This window comes from Phoenix dactylifera, chromosome 1 (genome assembly GCF_009389715.1).
Source record: "Phoenix dactylifera cultivar Barhee BC4 chromosome 1, palm_55x_up_171113_PBpolish2nd_filt_p, whole genome shotgun sequence".
NCBI classification, from domain to species: Eukaryota; Viridiplantae; Streptophyta; class Magnoliopsida; order Arecales; family Arecaceae; genus Phoenix; species Phoenix dactylifera.
The window spans coordinates 37,904,107-37,922,843 of NC_052392.1; the positions used below are offsets into that span (position 1 = coordinate 37,904,107).

At 35.4% G+C, this 18,737-nt stretch overlaps 1 protein-coding gene across 3 annotated transcripts; it reads left to right on the top strand.

The window, feature by feature from the left end:
* The first annotated feature begins 1,222 nt into the window (after window positions 1–1,222).
* On the top strand, window positions 1,223–17,926 carry LOC103713747 (protein trichome berefringence-like 7). 3 transcript variants are annotated; one of them, XR_001879816.3, is made up of 5 exons: window positions 1,223–2,570; window positions 5,702–5,860; window positions 8,413–8,641; window positions 16,593–16,870; window positions 17,529–17,926. XR_001879816.3 is itself a non-coding variant. In XM_008800766.4 (4 exons), exons 1-4 carry the CDS (start codon window positions 1,738–1,740, stop codon window positions 17,549–17,551), a joined length of 1,293 nt encoding a protein of 430 aa, XP_008798988.1. In that variant the 5' UTR covers window positions 1,237–1,737; the 3' UTR covers window positions 17,552–17,914. The 3 variants fall into 3 exon arrangements, 1 of the variants encoding a protein (XP_008798988.1); XR_605093.4 differs by lacking the exon at window positions 17,529–17,926 and having other exon boundaries at window positions 8,413–8,663; window positions 16,593–16,736; XM_008800766.4 differs by lacking the exon at window positions 8,413–8,641 and having other exon boundaries at window positions 1,237–2,570; window positions 17,529–17,914.
* Window positions 17,927–18,737: the final 811 nt, after the last annotated feature.

Genomic DNA, 18,737 nt, shown 5'->3' on the forward strand with positions numbered 1-18,737 from the left:
CCTCTATTCACAAATGAACATAGACATAAACTGGTTACAAGTAGTCAAAGAGGGAAAGGTTGTAGTGATCTAAGGAGAGTTCAACATGAACCATTAATTTCTGCATAAAAGATAATTTTGTCGTATATAAAAATAAAGTGGTTCTTTCTTACAAATTTCTCAACATAGTAAGATTGAGCTAAATCATTTTCATTTTTTGCATATTTAAGTAATGATATGGCAAATGCAATTTAAATGAATTCCTATGATACCTTAATAGCATCTAAATTATCCATGACAAGCCATGTGCATGAATATGTAACGAAAAATCTATTTATTAAAACCAACAATTAGCAGCTTCTTTTCGCATGCTTTCGGCTTGTTTTACTTTTGTTCAAGTAAGTCAACCATTTTCGTACTTCTCTTGTTTTTTTTTTAAAAAAAAGGAGGGGAGAGGGATGAACTCACCCGCGTAGTAGCCTCCACTGGGCCTTTCTTCCATCAGAAAATATTCGATGCGGGTCGCAAGTTTCCGCGTGCCCTCTCCGACCCGTGGGTTACCCCACATGTGAGTACGTCACCCCAGCGCCATATCGATACCGGCGGACCAGATGGCAACTTCACTGGACAAATCAGGCAAGGGGCATCTGGTCCCCACATTTAATCGGCGCGTTTCGAACCTAGGTCACTTCAGTGGAATCTTAGCTCTGTTCCAACCGTGTTACGACCTTGGTGGCTTCGCACTTCTGTTTAGGATACATAATGTGCGCATTCCTCTCTCAAGAAAGGATCTTGACATTTTCATTATATTTCTCACATAAAAAACAATGAATTATAACCTCAATAATATTCAACTGCAACTACTTTAAAAAAATATTTAAATTAAAAAAATAAAAGTTATTAAAAAATATATTTTTTCATGTATACAATGAAGAGCCAAGAGTCATATACCTAGAAAGATGCACCATCAACAAACACTTTGTATCATTAGTTCGTGTCCTGCTCCCACAAAACTGAATCATAAGATTCATAAGCTGTTAAATAATTTTCATCAATTTCTTGTGGAAGAAAGAATAAAAAAATTCAGAAAAAACCCTAAAATATCAAATCCTTTGGAGCCTTGTAGAATAGCCCTACAGGCAACTCCTGGTGCAATCTCCCTCACTAATGATGATTTCCTCATCAGCAATCTGGCAGTCACCCGAAAGCCCCACAAACAAACACTTGCTAGATGACGATAATACCCCTGGCCGGGGGCTATTCAACCTCCAACCCCCCAAACCCAACCACCCTCCTCTTCTCCAGAGCGAGTCCTCTTCGTTCCTCCGCCGCTCCATCCAAACGAAGCCGCGAAAGAGAGAGAGAGAGAGTGAGATTTCTAGCTAGGGTTAGGGTTTCTCGACACCAGAAAGTGATAAGAGAGAAAGAGAGAGGGGGAGGGAGGGAGGAAGGTGAATCCGGTTAGATTTCTATCTCTTGCTACTCTCGATCCTTTTTCGGGTAGAAAATTGTCTTAAATTTGTAGAAATTGGTCTGTTTCTATTCAAGTTGGTCTTCTGGTCTGCGAAACATCGAGTTGGAGGATTCACGGTCGGAAAGTTCAGATTTTTGTTTGTCGTTGAGATCAGATTTCGATCAAAAGTTGGATTTCGGTTGCTGTTTTGTGGATCTTGGATGGAAATGAGAGATATTTCAGTTCTTGAACGTGGTCTTGATGACAGGTTGAAAGAAATATGATATTTGAGGTGGAGGACTGGAATGGTTCTTTGGACGGGGAGGTTCTTTGATTTCTTGGAGATGGCGACTCATAGTCTTACTCGGAGCGCGTCGGCTCGTATCACGCCTAGGAGTCTGAGCAGCCCTAGGGTTTCATTTCATCGGAAATGGTGGGCTCCCGGCCTGTCCTTGAATGCCCTTGCTGTGACCTTCCTTCTGGCGTCCCTTGTGCTAGTTCTGGGATGTGTTATTTATCTTTATGTCTTTCGGTTCTTAGGCCGTGGATTTTTAGTCTCAGGATTTGTTGGCCCGACAGAAGGCTGCGATGTCTTCGATGGTAGCTGGGTCCAGGATGATACATACCCACTCTACAATAGCTCGGAGTGTCCATTTGCTGAGAGGGGGTTCAATTGCTTGGCAAATGGGAGAAAAGATACGGATTATCTGAAGTGGAGGTGGAAGCCTAGGCATTGTGAGATGCCTAAGATTAATGTGCGCGAGGTTTTGGAAAGTCTAAGAGGGAAACGGGTTGTCTTTGTGGGTGACTCAATGAGTCGCACGCAGTGGGAGTCTCTCATATGTATGCTCATGACCGGGGTGGAGGATCCCAAGACTGTTTATGAAGTCAATGGAAACCAGATCTCGAAGACGATTCGTTTCTTGGGTGTTCGGTTCGAAACTTTCAATCTAAGTGTGGAGTTCTTCCGATCGGTGTTCCTCGTGCAGCAGGGATCACCACCTAAGCATGGGCCGAAAAGGGTTCGTATGACACTGAAGCTTGACAAGATGGATGACGTAAATTGGAAATGGGTTGATTCAGATGTTCTGATTTTCAATTCTGGTCATTGGTGGACGCCAAGTAAACTCTTTGACATGTAAGTTATGTCGTTCCTACTCTTGTAGATACCTTGGATGCGATTGTTTTTGAAGGACCTCGGACATAATTTGCTGACCTTGAAAGTTAAGCATAAGAATGTCTCATTAATATGACCTTCAGGCCAATCCTATAACCTTGCTATTACCAATTTCCAGAATACTTTTTGATGCTCTTATACACATATCCAGCTTTTTTGTTGTTTCCCCTCATAACTGGGTGGGTAATGCTTGAAATAACTGATCTTTCATCACAACTTCCTAGCTTTCCTCCTTCTCTTGATACAATAAATCTTATTTCCAGTAGACATGGAACATTTGCACATGCCTTTGATAATTAAGAAAATTTGTGCATGCATTATTGTTGGTATGCAATCAGTGGTTGTTCAATGCAATATTTTATTAAAAAAATGACATGGAGAAAATTTGTCATCTTTAATTTTGTCTCTACAGGCAAATTTGAGTTTGATGAAATGAAATGGTAAATTGTAAAATAGGGTTCTTAATTGATTGAATTCGATTTTTCTAGGAGAGTACTTTTCCCATATGGGGTTGTTAATGTTATTTAAAGCCTTAATCAAGTGTTTCTCTTCACATGCCATAATCAATTCTCATTGGTGTTTGATACTAGATGTTGGATTGCATTTATGTTATTAAGATAAGGTGGATCATGTTGGGATAAGAAGCTCTGTAGGAGAACATCTCTTGATGGAGCATAATGTTGAATTTAAGTCCCAATAGAATCCATAACTAATTCATTGATGCCAATTAAGGGTCCGATGACTCAGCTAGAAACATTATACTGGTACTAATTGTAAAAGTTGCAAAAATCTTTCTTATTACCAATTTATGCTTCAGGCCAAATACATTTGAATAAAAGAAGAGCTAATGTTTTGAAGTTTATCCAACGTAACAGCTTCTACGTAGTACATTACTGAGGATTCAACTTCCAATTCTGATGATCAAAGATGATGCTTTGATAAATCATGATTACAACTATTCTAGACTCGAATTGAAGATAATATTGATATGCATGTCTGACATCTAGATCAAGACAACAATAATTTAAAATTTTGGGTGGATGGGGATTAGGAGTATTGGTAAGCCTAATTTGATTAAGTCCCTTTTGAAGGATATATGCTCATACTTTGACAGAGGTATAGTTATTTTTTGATTTAAATTTGGAAAACCCATCTTTGATGAGTATTTATTTGTTGAAAGAAAATTTTAGGAATTCTAACACAAAATTTTACAAATGCTAGGAGGATGATGGCGGTTGAAGAAAAAAAGAATTGTTTTTTTTTCCCCTCATAGGATAGCATGAAACATGTATTTATGACAACCTAAGATAATATTATTATGAAATAAACATGGAGGACCTACACAAGGGGATTCATATGGAGCATCTTTCAGTAGTGAATAAAGTTATACTTGGTCAAAGTAGGGAAGTAATTAATGAAATAAAATTAAATGCAGAGCGCTAAAGTTTACAAGTATTGCTGGAATGTATGTGGTCAGAGGTTTAGAAATTGTAATGTTGGAACCAATGTAACAGAGAATTTTTGTTCTGTTGCATTCTCAAGTTTTGGATAAGCTTGAAGAAAACAATTTAGACAAAGCCTATGGTAGGAACTCAAAGAACAGTTGCTTAACCATTGGAGGCTAATGCAGTCAACTTGATGTAAGCTGTTTTAATTCCTTCTTTGTCTTTTTTAACAGATACATTGCTTGCTCTCATCAACAATAGCTTAGAATTTTGTTGATACATATTAGCTGTTACATGTTAAGTGGTTTTTTCTAAGTAGTTAAAATGCTGTCTAATTAAATTTATTGAGTTTTTCGTATTCCTAGAATTGCAATTTTAATACCAAACATCCATATTGTCTTCCTAGTTTTCTTAAGACATATTAATAATTCTCACTGCGATAGAATTCTCATGCTATCAGTTAAGAATGATGCATATAAACAAGTCAATATTGATGCAACAGAAAAGGAAGAATGGGTGATTTGAACGATGGGATCATACTTCAAAGATTAACACACAAATAGAAGCAAACTAGATTGAAGAACCCTTTGTTTGGTGAAGAAAATTCTCTCGAAGAAGTTTTATTAATATGTCAAAAGGCTGCCTCATACAATGTATTAGATGCATATATAGGGCATGATCCTCAAACCCTAACTCGGGTATTAAATCTGATACAGAATCATACTTTAAATAGGATTTAACAATAAGAAAACATGCTAGAATTATTATACTACAATATAGAAACTTGGCCAAAATTTGATATTTATCTAATAAAATTTGATATTTGTCTAATACAATATAGGAATCTACCAGATGCTCGATCGAGATGGCCACCAGGATGGAGTGGGACAATGGGACATCCATTCCATAGAGAAACCGGGACCCTCCTATCCTATAGGATTTAAAATGTTGAGTGAAAGAGTCAAATTATCCACATATTCCTAAAAGAAAGGAAAAAAAGATAACTATCCAAGTATATGAAGCGTATCTGATAAGGATATGTATTTGTCCCGCGTTCTTGGAGCTGGATGTGAGTGTCCATGAATCCATGTAACATAGGTAATATAAAAACATCTAATTAAATGACTTGAACCTAATTTGGATGTTTGCCTCAATTTCCATTGCACACTTTCAAGTCATGGTTAATACAATAGCTGCAAGGACTGCATTTTTTGGTACTCGAGTTCTAAGGGCTTTCTTTGTGGTTTAGCAGGCTCCATAACATATTCCAGGGTCTTAGATAAGAGAGCTTGTTTTATCTGAAAATTCTAAAAAGACTTCTAACATGCATAACAAGAAAAGAGAACAAACCATAATTTATAATATGTTCGAGAAAAGAAAGCTTTAAAATCCTAATATACCTATTTTCCACTATGGTCACATTAATTTGTTCTTGTTATGACCTCACCTATTAAGAATAATCTGAAGCTTGGGTAGCTTTCACTTTAATCCAGAGTATTCTGAAATATGAAGAACTGCAGGCATTCACGTGTTCCCATTAATAATGTTATATAAAAGAACATTGTGGATTAAATATCTTGTGGTTTATAAATTAAATCTGTTGTTTTCTAATGTTTACAATATGTCTAAAATTGTGCTTATTCACAGGGGTTGTTATTTCCAAGCTGGAGGACTACTGAAGCTTGGAATGTCCATAAATTCTGCTTTTAAAATGGCCTTGGAGACCTGGGCATTATGGGTTGAAACAATGGTCAACACAAACAGAACTCATGTATTCTTCCGTACTTATGAGCCTTCTCATTGGAGGTACACGTTTCTGCAATCACAATAGATAGGCTCAGCTGAGCTTTTCAGCTAGCAAAATGCCCCTTGAGTATATAGTTGATTTGATTTCTATCAATTACTGGATTATGAAAATTGCAGTTTGGAACGGGAACTGAAATGAGTAGAATACTCACTCTAAATGTGTTTTTCAATTTGGTTTCATGCATTAGTGGACTCCTCCTAGATCCCTTGAATCACTTTTTTTGTTAAATTGCTGGTTTACTTATTTAATTATTTTTCTTAAATTTATGCATGTGATGAATATGTAAGAGCACCATTCCTAGTCATATTCTATCAATTACTGGATTATGAAAATTGCAGTTTGGAACGGGAACTGAAATGAGTAGAATACTCACTTTAAATGTGTTTGTCAATTTGGTTTCGTGCATTAGTGGACTCCTCCTAGATCCCTTGAATCACTTTTTTTGTTAAATTGCTGGTTTACTTATTTAATTATTTTTCTTAAATTTATGCATGTGATGAAAATGCAAGAGCACCGTTCCTAGTTATATTCTAGTGGACTTCTCCTAGGTTCTTTGAATCATCTTATGATAAATTGCTAGCTTACTTCTTTGAATATTTTTTAATTATTTTTATGCATCTGATATAAATGTGAAAGTACTATGCTAATCGTGTCTTGGGAACTCAAATTTTAGCAGCTTATATAGATTAAAAATTTGATCAAATTTTTATTAACTAAAGTAAGTACTAGTGGTATAATAATACCTGTTCATTTATGTGTAGAGTTGGTCTCCTAGTCATCACTAGACACTAGTAATTATTCAAATCCACATGCCTTCATATTTTCACCCTCAAAGTGGTAAGGCTATTTAGTATCTTGCCTTTGGTGTATAAAATTCAAGTTAACCATCTAAAAACTGTTATTGTCCAACTCTCCAAGTTATTTTATATGAGATAAAGTGAGTGATCATAGATTATGCATAACAAGGATGCTTATTAATAATGTGGACAATATAAACGTCATTATGATTTTGCATACTCTAGAATGTACAACCTCCTATGATTATCCATTAAAGGAAGAACAGTAGTGGTTATCCCTGTACTATCTCATGCAAGGTGAATGACTGAACGCAGGAATGAGAGGCATGACCCAATTACTAAATCTTTTAGCCTTTATTATATCTTGGTGCCCTTGTGATCCCATGCTTCAAGTGCCATTGGCATGACGTGCTGGGTGTTGTGCTTGCTGATATCCTGCACACACAGATAGACAGAGCTAGACTTGGACGATAGGGATCCTATATCGAGTCATTGGATATGATTTACTACCTCAATATTGCTTACATACCAAAAATTATATGATTTGGAGACTCCCAACTCATGCATCAAGTGGTCAAAAAATTGGGCAGGCTAAATAAAATTAAATTATATATGTTTTTTGATCACTTGATGCACAGGCCAAGGGTCTCCAAATCACATAATTTTTAATGTGCAAGCAGTTTAGAGATCGTAGATCATAACCCCGACAGTCCAATGTAGACCACAATGGCTCTGAGTGAAGATCCACTCGAGTGTAGCCAATTCCGTCTCTCTCTCTCTCTCTCTCTCTCTATATATATATATATATATATATAATTTTTGATGCTTAATACTTTAAATTACTTTCTAGTCCGGTTATGAGTTGTGTCATAAATCAAACATTTATTCAAAACCCTATATGGTGTCACATGATGAAAGAAGTGGGTGTATATGCAATTGGAACGCTGTGAAAATGCGTCATTTAAGCTAATATGGCATTTAAAAATGCATCAGCATAATTTTTATCATAATTCCTGATAAAAAGACAGCAATCATATATAAATTTTTTAAATAATTTTTTTTAGAGGCACTGTGTGCTGATTTGCATGATATTGTACGAAAGAATAGAAGACTAAGATCTGAGATTTTTCTTACTGGACATTTGAATCTTGGCAATGTTTGGATATTACAAAGCTTTTAAGATTTGAGAAATTCTCTAGCATTTGAAAGTTACTATTTTGACCCAGCTCCAGCAAATCGGAATTAGTTCCTGAGTTGAAAAGTTGACATTCTCATTTTGATGAAATCTTATTTTAGATGTAATGCTTTATGTATTCCATCAAAAAAAAGATGTAATTCCTTGCGTAACATTTATTTATATGATGCTCATGTAAATAAAGATTTATTTTCAGTTGTCTGCTTGTTGAGGCAAAAGCTACTTACAGTCAACACACAACCTTCCACTCCCTCTTCAAGGCAATGAATTAGTTAAAAAAGCAGCAGTATGAACTTTGCTTTTGTTTAGAACCATTTGGTTTTGAGCCATCCTGAACTTTATTGAATCAGCACAGTTTGATATGGGGCAGTATGGTTTCAAACCTTGTCATACGCATGGTACAGTAGGACACATGCTTGCCCCATACTTGCGCTGGTTCAGCATAGGGAATGCTGGTTGGAATGGATTGACATTGAAACCTTGTTTAGAATTGCATGTGAGCTCAAACTAGTGTATCTTGATTATTTGATATAGCATGCATTGAGATCACCTCCTACAGATCTGAGGAGGATGCATTTGGCACTACCTTCAGCCCAAAGAAGCATCTGGACCAACCATCTGAGTGATGAGAACCTTAAAACATGCAACTGGGAGGTTAAAAGAGCTTATTAGGGATGGATCCTACTGCAAGGAGATTCTGAGGAGCATATGACAGCTGTCCCATACTTTCAACAGTTGCAATTAGGAGATTTGATGAGTCTGTCTGGTTCTCCAGGACAGCAGATTAGGTATTGGGAATGCTATAATATGGTTAGTAGTTTTCTTGTTATTTATTAGCCTGCACCTTTTTATCATAGTCTTGTAGGAAAAGTGTGAATAGCAGAAATCACAGATGCACCAGTGAATGATCAGGGCGCTTGCAACTTTTTTCTCTCCTATTTTATAGGATCTTGATTGGGTAGAGATGAGTGGCATGGTGTCTCATTGGTTAAGTATTTTATCCTTGTAGGAGTCTAAAAGGATTATCAGAAGTTTGGTTTTTGGAATAATGCAGCTAGAGGTAAAGATTCAAAATTTGAAAAAATGGGGAAAATTCACCAAAAATTTTGAAATAATTAAAAGCTAGAAAATCATTAAAAACAAAGAATATAAAATTATTGATTATACATTTATCAGTATGATGAAACGAGCAAGGGAGTGGCAAGAACAACTAGTATCAAAAATAAAAGAAAAAAACCACCATCAGCAATAACATATATCATTAAAAATTATTCTATTTTTAATTTATGAAGATTTCTTGAATTAATCATGAATAACATAAAATTCATGAATAACTCATGTATAATCTAACAAATCTTTTCTAGTTCTTTTTGGGAAACAGTTAGGAATATCACTTGGATGAGAAGAATTCAAGAATAAAAATTGATACTTTTTCTACGAATTGGACAATTTGATTTCTATGCCTAGAGGACTTCAAAAGGTTGTTAAGGAGATCAGCAGGGTCACCAAGAAAAATGTTGAATTCCTTGTTTGACCCTTCCTTTCTTAACCTGATCTCTTTCTTATCCTATTCTTCTTTATTTTATCTACCTCTCTTCTTTTTCAAGTTCCTTCTACTTGCTGAAGCATATTATGTTGCTGTTTTATTTTTCCTTTCTAATTCTTAACTGTAGATCACAAATAATTGATTCATGGTGTATCTTTTGGTTAAAGGAATCAATGTTTACTTGTCATTCATTGTTTTCGATAATTGTTTGCTGATTTGTTGCAGAAAATCCTGGATCTGAAGATAATCTAGAAAATCTAGTTCAAGAATATGATCTTCACTCCCATTTTGGTTTCAATCCTTAAGAAATCTAATGATCTTTTCTTGTTTCCTTTAGATCAACTCACTTGCTTTCCTCTTAAGATTTCTAGCATATATTGCTGTTTTTGGTGAACTCAACTTTTAAAACTTTGAGATTCTTTCTCAGGTCAACTCCTAAGTTCCATCCTAAACTCTAGGACAGAACTATTGAACTTTTTTGTTTGTAACACAAATTATCAGACTCCATCGTTTTTCTGAAAAATGGGGCAACAAGCATTTCGGTAGAGTGTAACAATAGGTAAATCCCTCACTTAGGTCCATTGTTGCATGTACAAACCTTATCCTACTGTTCTTACATTAGTATCACTTCATCTTCTTTATCTAATTTTTCAAGAGTATGCTTGATGTAGGACAGTTGAGGAAGATAATCTATAAGGGTTTATGATAGGGCTAAAACCTATAGGTTGCTGGAATTTTGGTTCAGACCTGGGTATTGACAAAAACTGAACTATGAAAGTTGGAATTTTAGTGAAAAGTTGATAGTGGACGTGGTGATTAATCTGAGAATATCAAACTTGGGTGAAGTTAAGGAATAAGAAGGTCTGGAAGTTCATATGAATAGATTTAAAGCCTTCCTGTCCATTCAGACATCAACCAACAATGTACTGGAACAATGTCTGCAACAAACAGGATTTGTGGGAAAATTTTTTTTGCCAAGGTTTGATAGGTTCAGATCTAGTAGCTGTTGACTAGATTTGATCAGATCTGATTGGGTGCTGTTGGCTGTAGGGGAAAGTACACCCAGAAAAAGGTGGGAAAATGCAGAGTGAAAAATAAAAGAGACAACAATGGGGTGGAAGAAGATAGGAAGAAAGATATTGACTCACTCCAATGATAGGAATCACACTGATGTTTTTTGAACGCCTCACAACTTCGTTGAAGAATCACACAAAACAAAAACTCCTTCCTTCATTAATCAGTAGTCCAACTCTGTTACGTAAAACAATAAGAACCCTATTTATACCAAAGGATACCTAACAGGACTTTTTAACTCCCTAAAATACACCTCATAATGTATGGTTACTGTTAACAGTTACTGCAGCATGAACAACGTTGCAAACAGTTCTGTTCCAGTAAATATGTCTCATCAAACTAACAATTAAAATATGTGATCTTTTAAGTTTAGCGCTTGATTCCCAATAATCCACCAAAATCTAATGACAATGAGAAATCAAGGAAAATATGGAGAAATGATGAATAAAATTACATATAAGAATCGTCCTTAGGTTGTAGCCCTTCAATGCATCCGGACATTATTTTGGATCTCCACCAATGCTATTTCAATTTCATTCATAATCGTCATAGGTTGATGTTTGTTTAGATGCAAGTAAAATTGCATTAGAATTTCATAGTCAAATATGAAACTAATTTGGCCCCCATAAGGCATTGCTTTTGAAGGGTCAAAAGCACTTCTTGGAGGGGCAAGAAGCTCATTTGGGTGATTTTGAGATGTTTGGTAAAAATCTTGTAACAACTTTTTGGCTCCTCCAAAAGCTGAAAAAGATCTACTAGGAAAAAGCTCTAATTTGGAGCTTTTGAGCAAAAGCTGTACTTGAGATACATCAGGAAGCTTTTTTTTCTAAGACAAGAGACGTGTTAGCTCCATCAACAATTTTTTTATAAAATAGTTTAAAAATAATTTATTAGTTAACAATACTTTGTAATAACAATTTTGATAGTATAATAATATTATTATAAAATTATATTATAATATATGACTAAATATTAATATATTATATTAATTAATCATATTATCATATTATTATATTGTAATAGTATTACAATATTGTATTCTTATAATATACTAAAACAATCACATTATATTATTATATTATAATAATATTATAAAATATTATTATATTTTTATTATTTATGTTAAATATCAAAATAGATAATATATGGATTAGGAATACTTTATTGTAATATTTTTTGATAGCATGAACAGTTAAGACAGTTGAAAGGTCTATGTAATATCCTTTATTATTATTAAACAGCAAACAACTTTTTATTGAAAGCTTTACATGTGAAAACTCTACTGCCTAAAACTCCAAAGACAAAAGTTCTACTACCTGCAACAATCCGAAATGAGGCCTTTATATATTTTTTGACAAGCAATGCCATTTGTTGGTGTCTTGGTTCTATACAAGCCAAAGTTCTTTCCAGTCTAGTAATTAGAAATCATGGTGGTGCTAAATTTATGTATCGGTTGAGGCATTTTTCTTCTTTTACATATCGAGCAAGAGCAGCCTGCTGTTCTGAATAATATATAAATTCCTGATTTATTTTCTGGTTAATTACCATTGTTTAATTATCGGCTATCAGTTGTTATTCAACTATCTAGATTTTGGTTTCATAGAAACTTATGCTGGTAGCGATGGTGTGAGAGATTAGACTAAACAGTAGGTCAGGCAGAAAGATCAGACTCGGTTTGGTATTCTTGACCAATAGGGTCCTTGACCCTCTCTTCTCAATTGAGTAATGTTAGTCATAATTATAAAACTGGTTTTGGACTCTACGAGTTGTGCGTGCAATTTAACAAAGTTTTAAAGAAGGTGAAGAATAGAAACTATAATTGAAGAATAATATTAGAGAGGAAGAAGCCAAAAATTGAGTGTCATTCTTGTAAAACACAAGAATTGAGAAAGATTATAAGATTTTTCGATTTGAATTTGAATTTATTAGTAAGAAATCAAAAATTGCTAGTATGAAAAGTATCAGATTGGCCACTTTTTGGGAAGTTGCACAACCTAGGCAACAAGGAAGGTGTGGTTGGTGTAATTTGTTGCATGTATGAAACTGGTAATTAGAACTCATGTTGGTAAGGTATGAATAGAATGCATTGAGTGGCTTATTTTTTGGCACTATCATGTTTAGGTTGCATGTGCTTGGGTTTCTTGGTACTTTCCTGCTTGCGTCATGGAGGTAAAATTATAAAAGAGATAAATGCAAAAATTCTTTTGTCATATATGGATGGATGGGTATGATCTGGTGTTTGTGTTTGTAGCTCAAATAAATAAAATATTGGCAAATATAAGAAAATATTTAAAAATAAAGGACAAGCTTAGTAGGACAACGAGAAAAGGAAAAATGTTCAATAGGATAATGATAAAATACAGAAGTATGACTCAATTTGCTATTAAGTACAGTTATAGGGGCAAGGTATCTTGAACACACTCTTGTGAGAATGGTGCACCGTACCATACCAAATCGGGTGGTACGAAGCATACCGTTCCTTACCGGTTTAGTATTGGTACATAGTATGTGGGGCCGGGCGGAGTGGGGGGGTACCGACACTCGATACATTGAACGGGTCTCATACTATACCAGCACAGTGATAGTGTGGCACCCGTATGAGGTCCAGTACCAAGACAGCGTACTATGCTTGTGAGGCCCGATCTTAGTGTTTGCTGGGAATACCAATATGTTGAGCCTAACTTTAGTGGTCTTGTCACTGGTTTTAGCTAAGTTTGAGCCTGAAGATTATGATTTGAACTGGGCTCAGGCTGTCATGATGGTGGTCCTAGCTTGGAAAGAGAGCCCCTTAATCACAAAAAAGATCTTTACAAAAATACCCTGTATAGGAAAATGATCCCAGAAAGACAATGGATCGCTCAACATGGTCGCCCGAAACCAGAATCTACTGCCATATCCATTGCAGGATTTTAAAAGAATCTTGGTTATCATGGTGGTCACTGGTACGGAAATGGAAGGCTAGAAATATTTCAAATGAATTGAGATATCCTGAAATCTCGGTTCAGGTAAATAACCAACTTTCTGTATATATCATGTTGGTGAGTTCCAAATGCTGTAATAGTTGATGTTTTTTCTTAGATGAAAAGCGTGCTTCAAATGTGATACCTAAGACCCCTTGTTTTGGGCATGCTCCTTAAAATACCTAATGCAGTCCCTTGTAGAGTATATGTAATGACTAATATAGGCAATATCACATGTAAGGAGACTGTGTTAGCCTGTTAGGTTTTGTTATGACTTTTACACTCCATTGCTGTTTTGACTGACAGTTAACACCTTGTTGGACTCTTCTCCTCAACATGTGGTGCTTCCTAGAATCCTGCTTGATTCCCAAACCTGATTAACCTTTCCAACCTATCCTGCACTGCAAATGAATCTCTAGAGGGGTACATCAGGGGGGCACAGGATTTTTGCCTTTATCAAATAGTTATTCTATAAGCCTTGAGTAAAATTCTGATAATACTTTTTATTTTTTGCAGAACTTAGCATAATTGTGGTTTGATGATGAATTATTTCTTAAAACTTGGGAAAGGTCTCTTAGGGACCCACTTGAGATCAAGCCATTAAAGCAGCTTTCCGACATATGCAAAACTAAAAACTAATATTCTTAATTATCAGCAAATGTAATACATACCCTGTTCTGCACATTTTAATTGGATCTTTTATTGGCTCTAGGGAAGTAGTTTTATTGATAATCTTGCCCTATGAAAACATGTTTCCTTGAACAAGTAGGATTTCATGCTTCCTACATCCCATTCCCCCTTCATTCAGCTATTAAAGCTTTTCTAGTCTCTTTTATTATGAAGAAAAAATGTTACTTCTGTTCATTTCTGTGATCTTTTAATTTCGATATACCTTAAAACAGGAAACCAGATACACTTTTATCTGTTTGACATTTTCCATCTCTCCCATAATTTTGTTAACTTTTCTCCTGTATGCAATCAATGCTAAATCCTGGCTTTCTAAAACAAAGATCCTATAAGCAAAGGTTCATGATGTATTAGGAAATCCATTAAGAGGCAGAAGGGTAGCAGGGTAAATCTTGAGGAGTTATGCATATAGATTTGTAAGCCACTTTCATTCTTAAGGTTTGGGGTATCAACATGGTAGCTTATGAGATCTTCATTCTTTTCGATATGTCATTTTATAATGTTTTCCTTTTTTCTGTATTGTTACAAAATATTATATTGCATGCAAAAGGATTTAAATCTTGACCATACCAGCTGGCACGTATTGGTGCTAGTAGTACTAGGGTTGGTCTGCACTGGTTTAGATAAACTGGGCGCAAATGGCTTGAACCACTTGTTGCAGATTGAGTAGCCTTTTGAATTCCTTTTTTTGTTGTCTTCTACCATTTGAATGTGCAGACATCTAGGTGGCAAGCAGACTACTAACATACAGACAGAATATTAAATGCAAATAATTTACATTAATATCATTTAAGTAGCTATCTTCATTCTAAACAAAAAAAAGTAAATGTATTAGGAATAAAAAATTATTTTCTCAGCTTGAGTTCAGGTACTAATTTTTTGTGCCAGAGTCAAAATTACAGCTAAGGGTGCCAGTTGGTAGGGTTGGGTCGAACTGGGTTTGGGTTAAAAAAAAACTCTCAACCCATAGCCGACCCATTTATAATTGTGTTGGACAACAGAAACTCATACTCAATCCATTTATTTTATATAAAACCCATATGCACCCACCAACCCACTAAGTTTTCACTCATTAATCATACATATAACTAGAAAATAAAGGAAAACATATTATTCAAAGATCACAAATAACAAAATTAAATGGAACTTCAAATATATCATCATAATATCACAATAAACTTCAGAATATATAACAGTTATGGATTAGTTAAGACTAAAACTAGCTAAAATGCAATCCCACATCATAAAATCCCATGGCCCACCCTCCATCACTCACTATAATTTTTCAAATGAACCGAACCGTATTAAAAAGATTAAAGACTATCAACTATGTCTGGCCTGATCAGAACAACCTGGTGACCCATCAGGTTGGGTGCTAGACCCAAAGCCACCCATTTATAATTGGGTTGATCTCAGGGTTGACCCAGAACTCACTCGATCACAAAAAAGCCCCACCCAGACCCATTCATGTCAGGTTGGTACATGTAGGTTGGCGGGTTTGGGTCAGATTTTGTCACCCCCTAGTTTCAACCTTACATGGTAAGGTGTTTCTCAAATCTTAAAGGCTCATAAATTTTATTTTGACTAGATTTGCTGAAGCCCAAAAAACCTGTAAGAAAAGTTAACCTAAGAGGAAACTAAACAACACTTCAAAAATATTCATATTCAAGTTGTTATACACATATATACTTCTCTGTACATGGTGGGTTATTACACATCTGTCAGCCCACCAAACACTTGACGTGGCATTGAAGTGAGGGGCTATTATTCTATGTCAAAGACATTGTCATTGTTATTCAATAATATGATAAATATATTCTTTTTTGTTATTTGTCAAGTCAGTGCTCCTAGTAGATATTTCATCTTAAATGCACTACAATCTTTGGTATCATTTGTTAAATCAGTAGTTTTTAGTAACTTAATGATATTTCAATTGTTAATGCACACATAATTGTTCAATGATGTTTTAATTTTAGTTAGCATGAAATTAGATATTATATTAGCAATAAAAAACTTGAGCATACGTTGAATAGGATGACTAGGGCATTAAAATCATAGCACTTATAATATTATGCAAAGATGTAGCATTAAAACAATAAAATATAAGAAAGAAGAGCAAAAAACAAATTTGGAGGCCAAAACAGGCGATACGAAGGGCATACAGCCATGCCAAATTATGCCGGTCACTACCCTTTTATTCTGACGGCACACAACTGCATGTTTTATTTTGGCCAGCCATTTGTACAGCCCCATACCTCAACTATGGAAATCCTGATGCATACATTAGTTAACTACATCTACTATGAAAAGTCATGCACCAGCCATATTTTTTCAGTCCTGCCTGTTAATCAGGCATTTAATAATGAGTGGCAACTTTATAGGGCCAACTCCTCATACAATTGCTTGCGTAAGAATTTTGATCAAATTTTTTTGTAGGAAATATAACTGAATCCTTCCTTTCTGGTGTATCAGTGGATCAAACCAAAAGGCCTGTGAAGTAACCCAACAACCTCTGACTGAGGCCAAAGGAAATGACAGGAGTGAGTTTGCCGAGATAATTGCTGAGGTGGTCACGAAGATGAGGGTTCCTGTAACCGTCCTTAATGTGACTTCGATGGGGGCATTTCGGAGTGATGCCCATATTGGCACTTGGAGCCACCCTTCCACCATTCTCGATTGCAGCCATTGGTGTCTTCCTGGGGTCCCTGATGCTTGGAATGAACTTGTGTTCTCTTATCTTCTGACAAATGGTGAGTTTTCACTTGGGGGAACTTGTAAAATTGAAACCTGTACTATCATTTCCTTTGATATACATGGATCGGGAAAATCACAATATAACTGGTGGATATAAATTAGCTTATAACTTTAGCAAAACACATTACAGTTTGTATTCAAGAAGTATAATAAGTTACGCATCTCCTGTGAACTGGGCCCACTAGTCTCATCCTTCCTCTATATGGATGAGGTTCTGGGTTCAAAGCTTGCTCCAAGTGCTTACCAATACCGGACTCGGGTAATTCTAATGGATGGGTTTTCCTTCCCTTTCCTAAAGATACAAAATAAAATTGCTCATCTTCTTAGCGCAGCAAATTGATGGTTGGTGGTTGGTTAAATATATGACACCTTTCGCATGTGCAATTAGGAATGTTTTCTAGCAAGCTTTCATGGTATCATCACTATTAACAACATCCAATCAAAAACCACTTGGTGAGCTGGTTAGCACATACTGATAGCATGGGTCTATTGCCTTTGCAACTGTTAATCAGATCTGATTATTACTTATAAGAAATTGTTGATGATTAATAGCTAGGTAATGCGCTGATAGTATATCAATAGCAATGACTAGAAGATGTGATTATAACTGGTTATAATGCTGTATTTAATGTTTCGTTCCTCTTTTGTGCACAGGATGGAGAAAGTTGGGAAGATAATTGGGTCCTGGTGGTCTTTTTTCATTTATAATTTTTTTACTATTTTTTGTATTCCACCTGGCAGCTGCAGAGGATGAACAGGGTTTTGTCTGTAAATGAAGCAGCGTGCTAGTGGGAATCCTTCAGTTGCATTCTTTTTTTTTTCTTCGCGGATTTCTTTTGTTCCCAATGAGTTCTTGTATTAACTCCAAGATGTAACTTTTTGTAGCTTTTATATTTCATTTTCTCCCAAATGTAAAAGGAAATCTTGATATCGATCAAGATGTATGTAACAGTGGTAATGATGACGGTTTCATAGATGTCCACTCCAATTTTATTTATGTATACAAATCCTTTTACGAACCATTAGATTGTGGTCCTAAAGGAATGCTTCAATTTCTTCTACTTTGCTCCTTTTTCCTTTTAGACTTATTATTATATTTTTTGGTGTGCTAATTATTATTACAGATTATCTCAGCTGATGTAAGAAGATAGTTTAGTGTTAATTTGACCAAGGAATATTTTCTGTGTTGTGTGAAAAAGGAAGCCTGCAGCTGCATCTAAAATCATCTTTGAACAATTCATCGCGTACAAGCATTCCAATCCAGGCGAGTTCAGGTTCTGTGTAATTTAGTTATCTTTTTAGTTTTGCTTATCTGGTGCATTCACCTTGCTTAGATTAAGAAGCTTTTTTTCGGATCGCCTGTCAATTTCAATGTTATTATTAGATATTGCAATAAATAATGCTTGTATAGCTATCCTATCTTATTGTGTTTCATTTTGGGTAGCAACTAAATGCATCCAAAAACCAACCTAAGTAAATTCATATTTAGGGAACTTTCTTGCAGTAGGTTGGTTGGTTTACAACAGAACTGCCAGGAACATTACTGTAACTAAACTTAAGAGGCGGTTGTAGTTTGCAGCACACAAATCAAATGATCAAATCTTACTTTGAAGATAATTCTATTCACCAACTAGGAGTTCATATGAATAGAAGCCATAGGTGGGCAACTGGTGCTCTTTCTCCTTGTAACTGAGGTTATAGCGGTTCTATCAGAACGAGCGGATGAGTATGGTGATCGAGTCCAACGAGATCGTGCTTAGACTGATAAATTCCAGAGTTCTTACATTTGCTATAGCAGCTCAGACTCCACAGAGGAGCATTGATAGTTCTGCCAATAAGAAAGACTAAGCATCAGCTATGGAC

What these genes read in the sequence shown, in the direction of transcription:
- LOC103713747 (XM_008800766.4), top strand. Translation starts at nt 1,738, where the DNA reads ATGGTTCTTTGGACGGGGAGGTTCTTTGATTTCTTGGAGATGGCGACT. An exon ending in CCAAGTAAACTCTTTGACAT is followed by an intron (nt 2,571 to 5,701) that starts GTAAGTTATGTC and finishes GCTTATTCACAG; the next exon opens with GGGTTGTTATTTCCAAGCTG. An exon ending in TATGAGCCTTCTCATTGGAG is followed by an intron (nt 5,861 to 16,592) that starts GTACACGTTTCT and finishes CTGGTGTATCAG; the next exon opens with TGGATCAAACCAAAAGGCCT.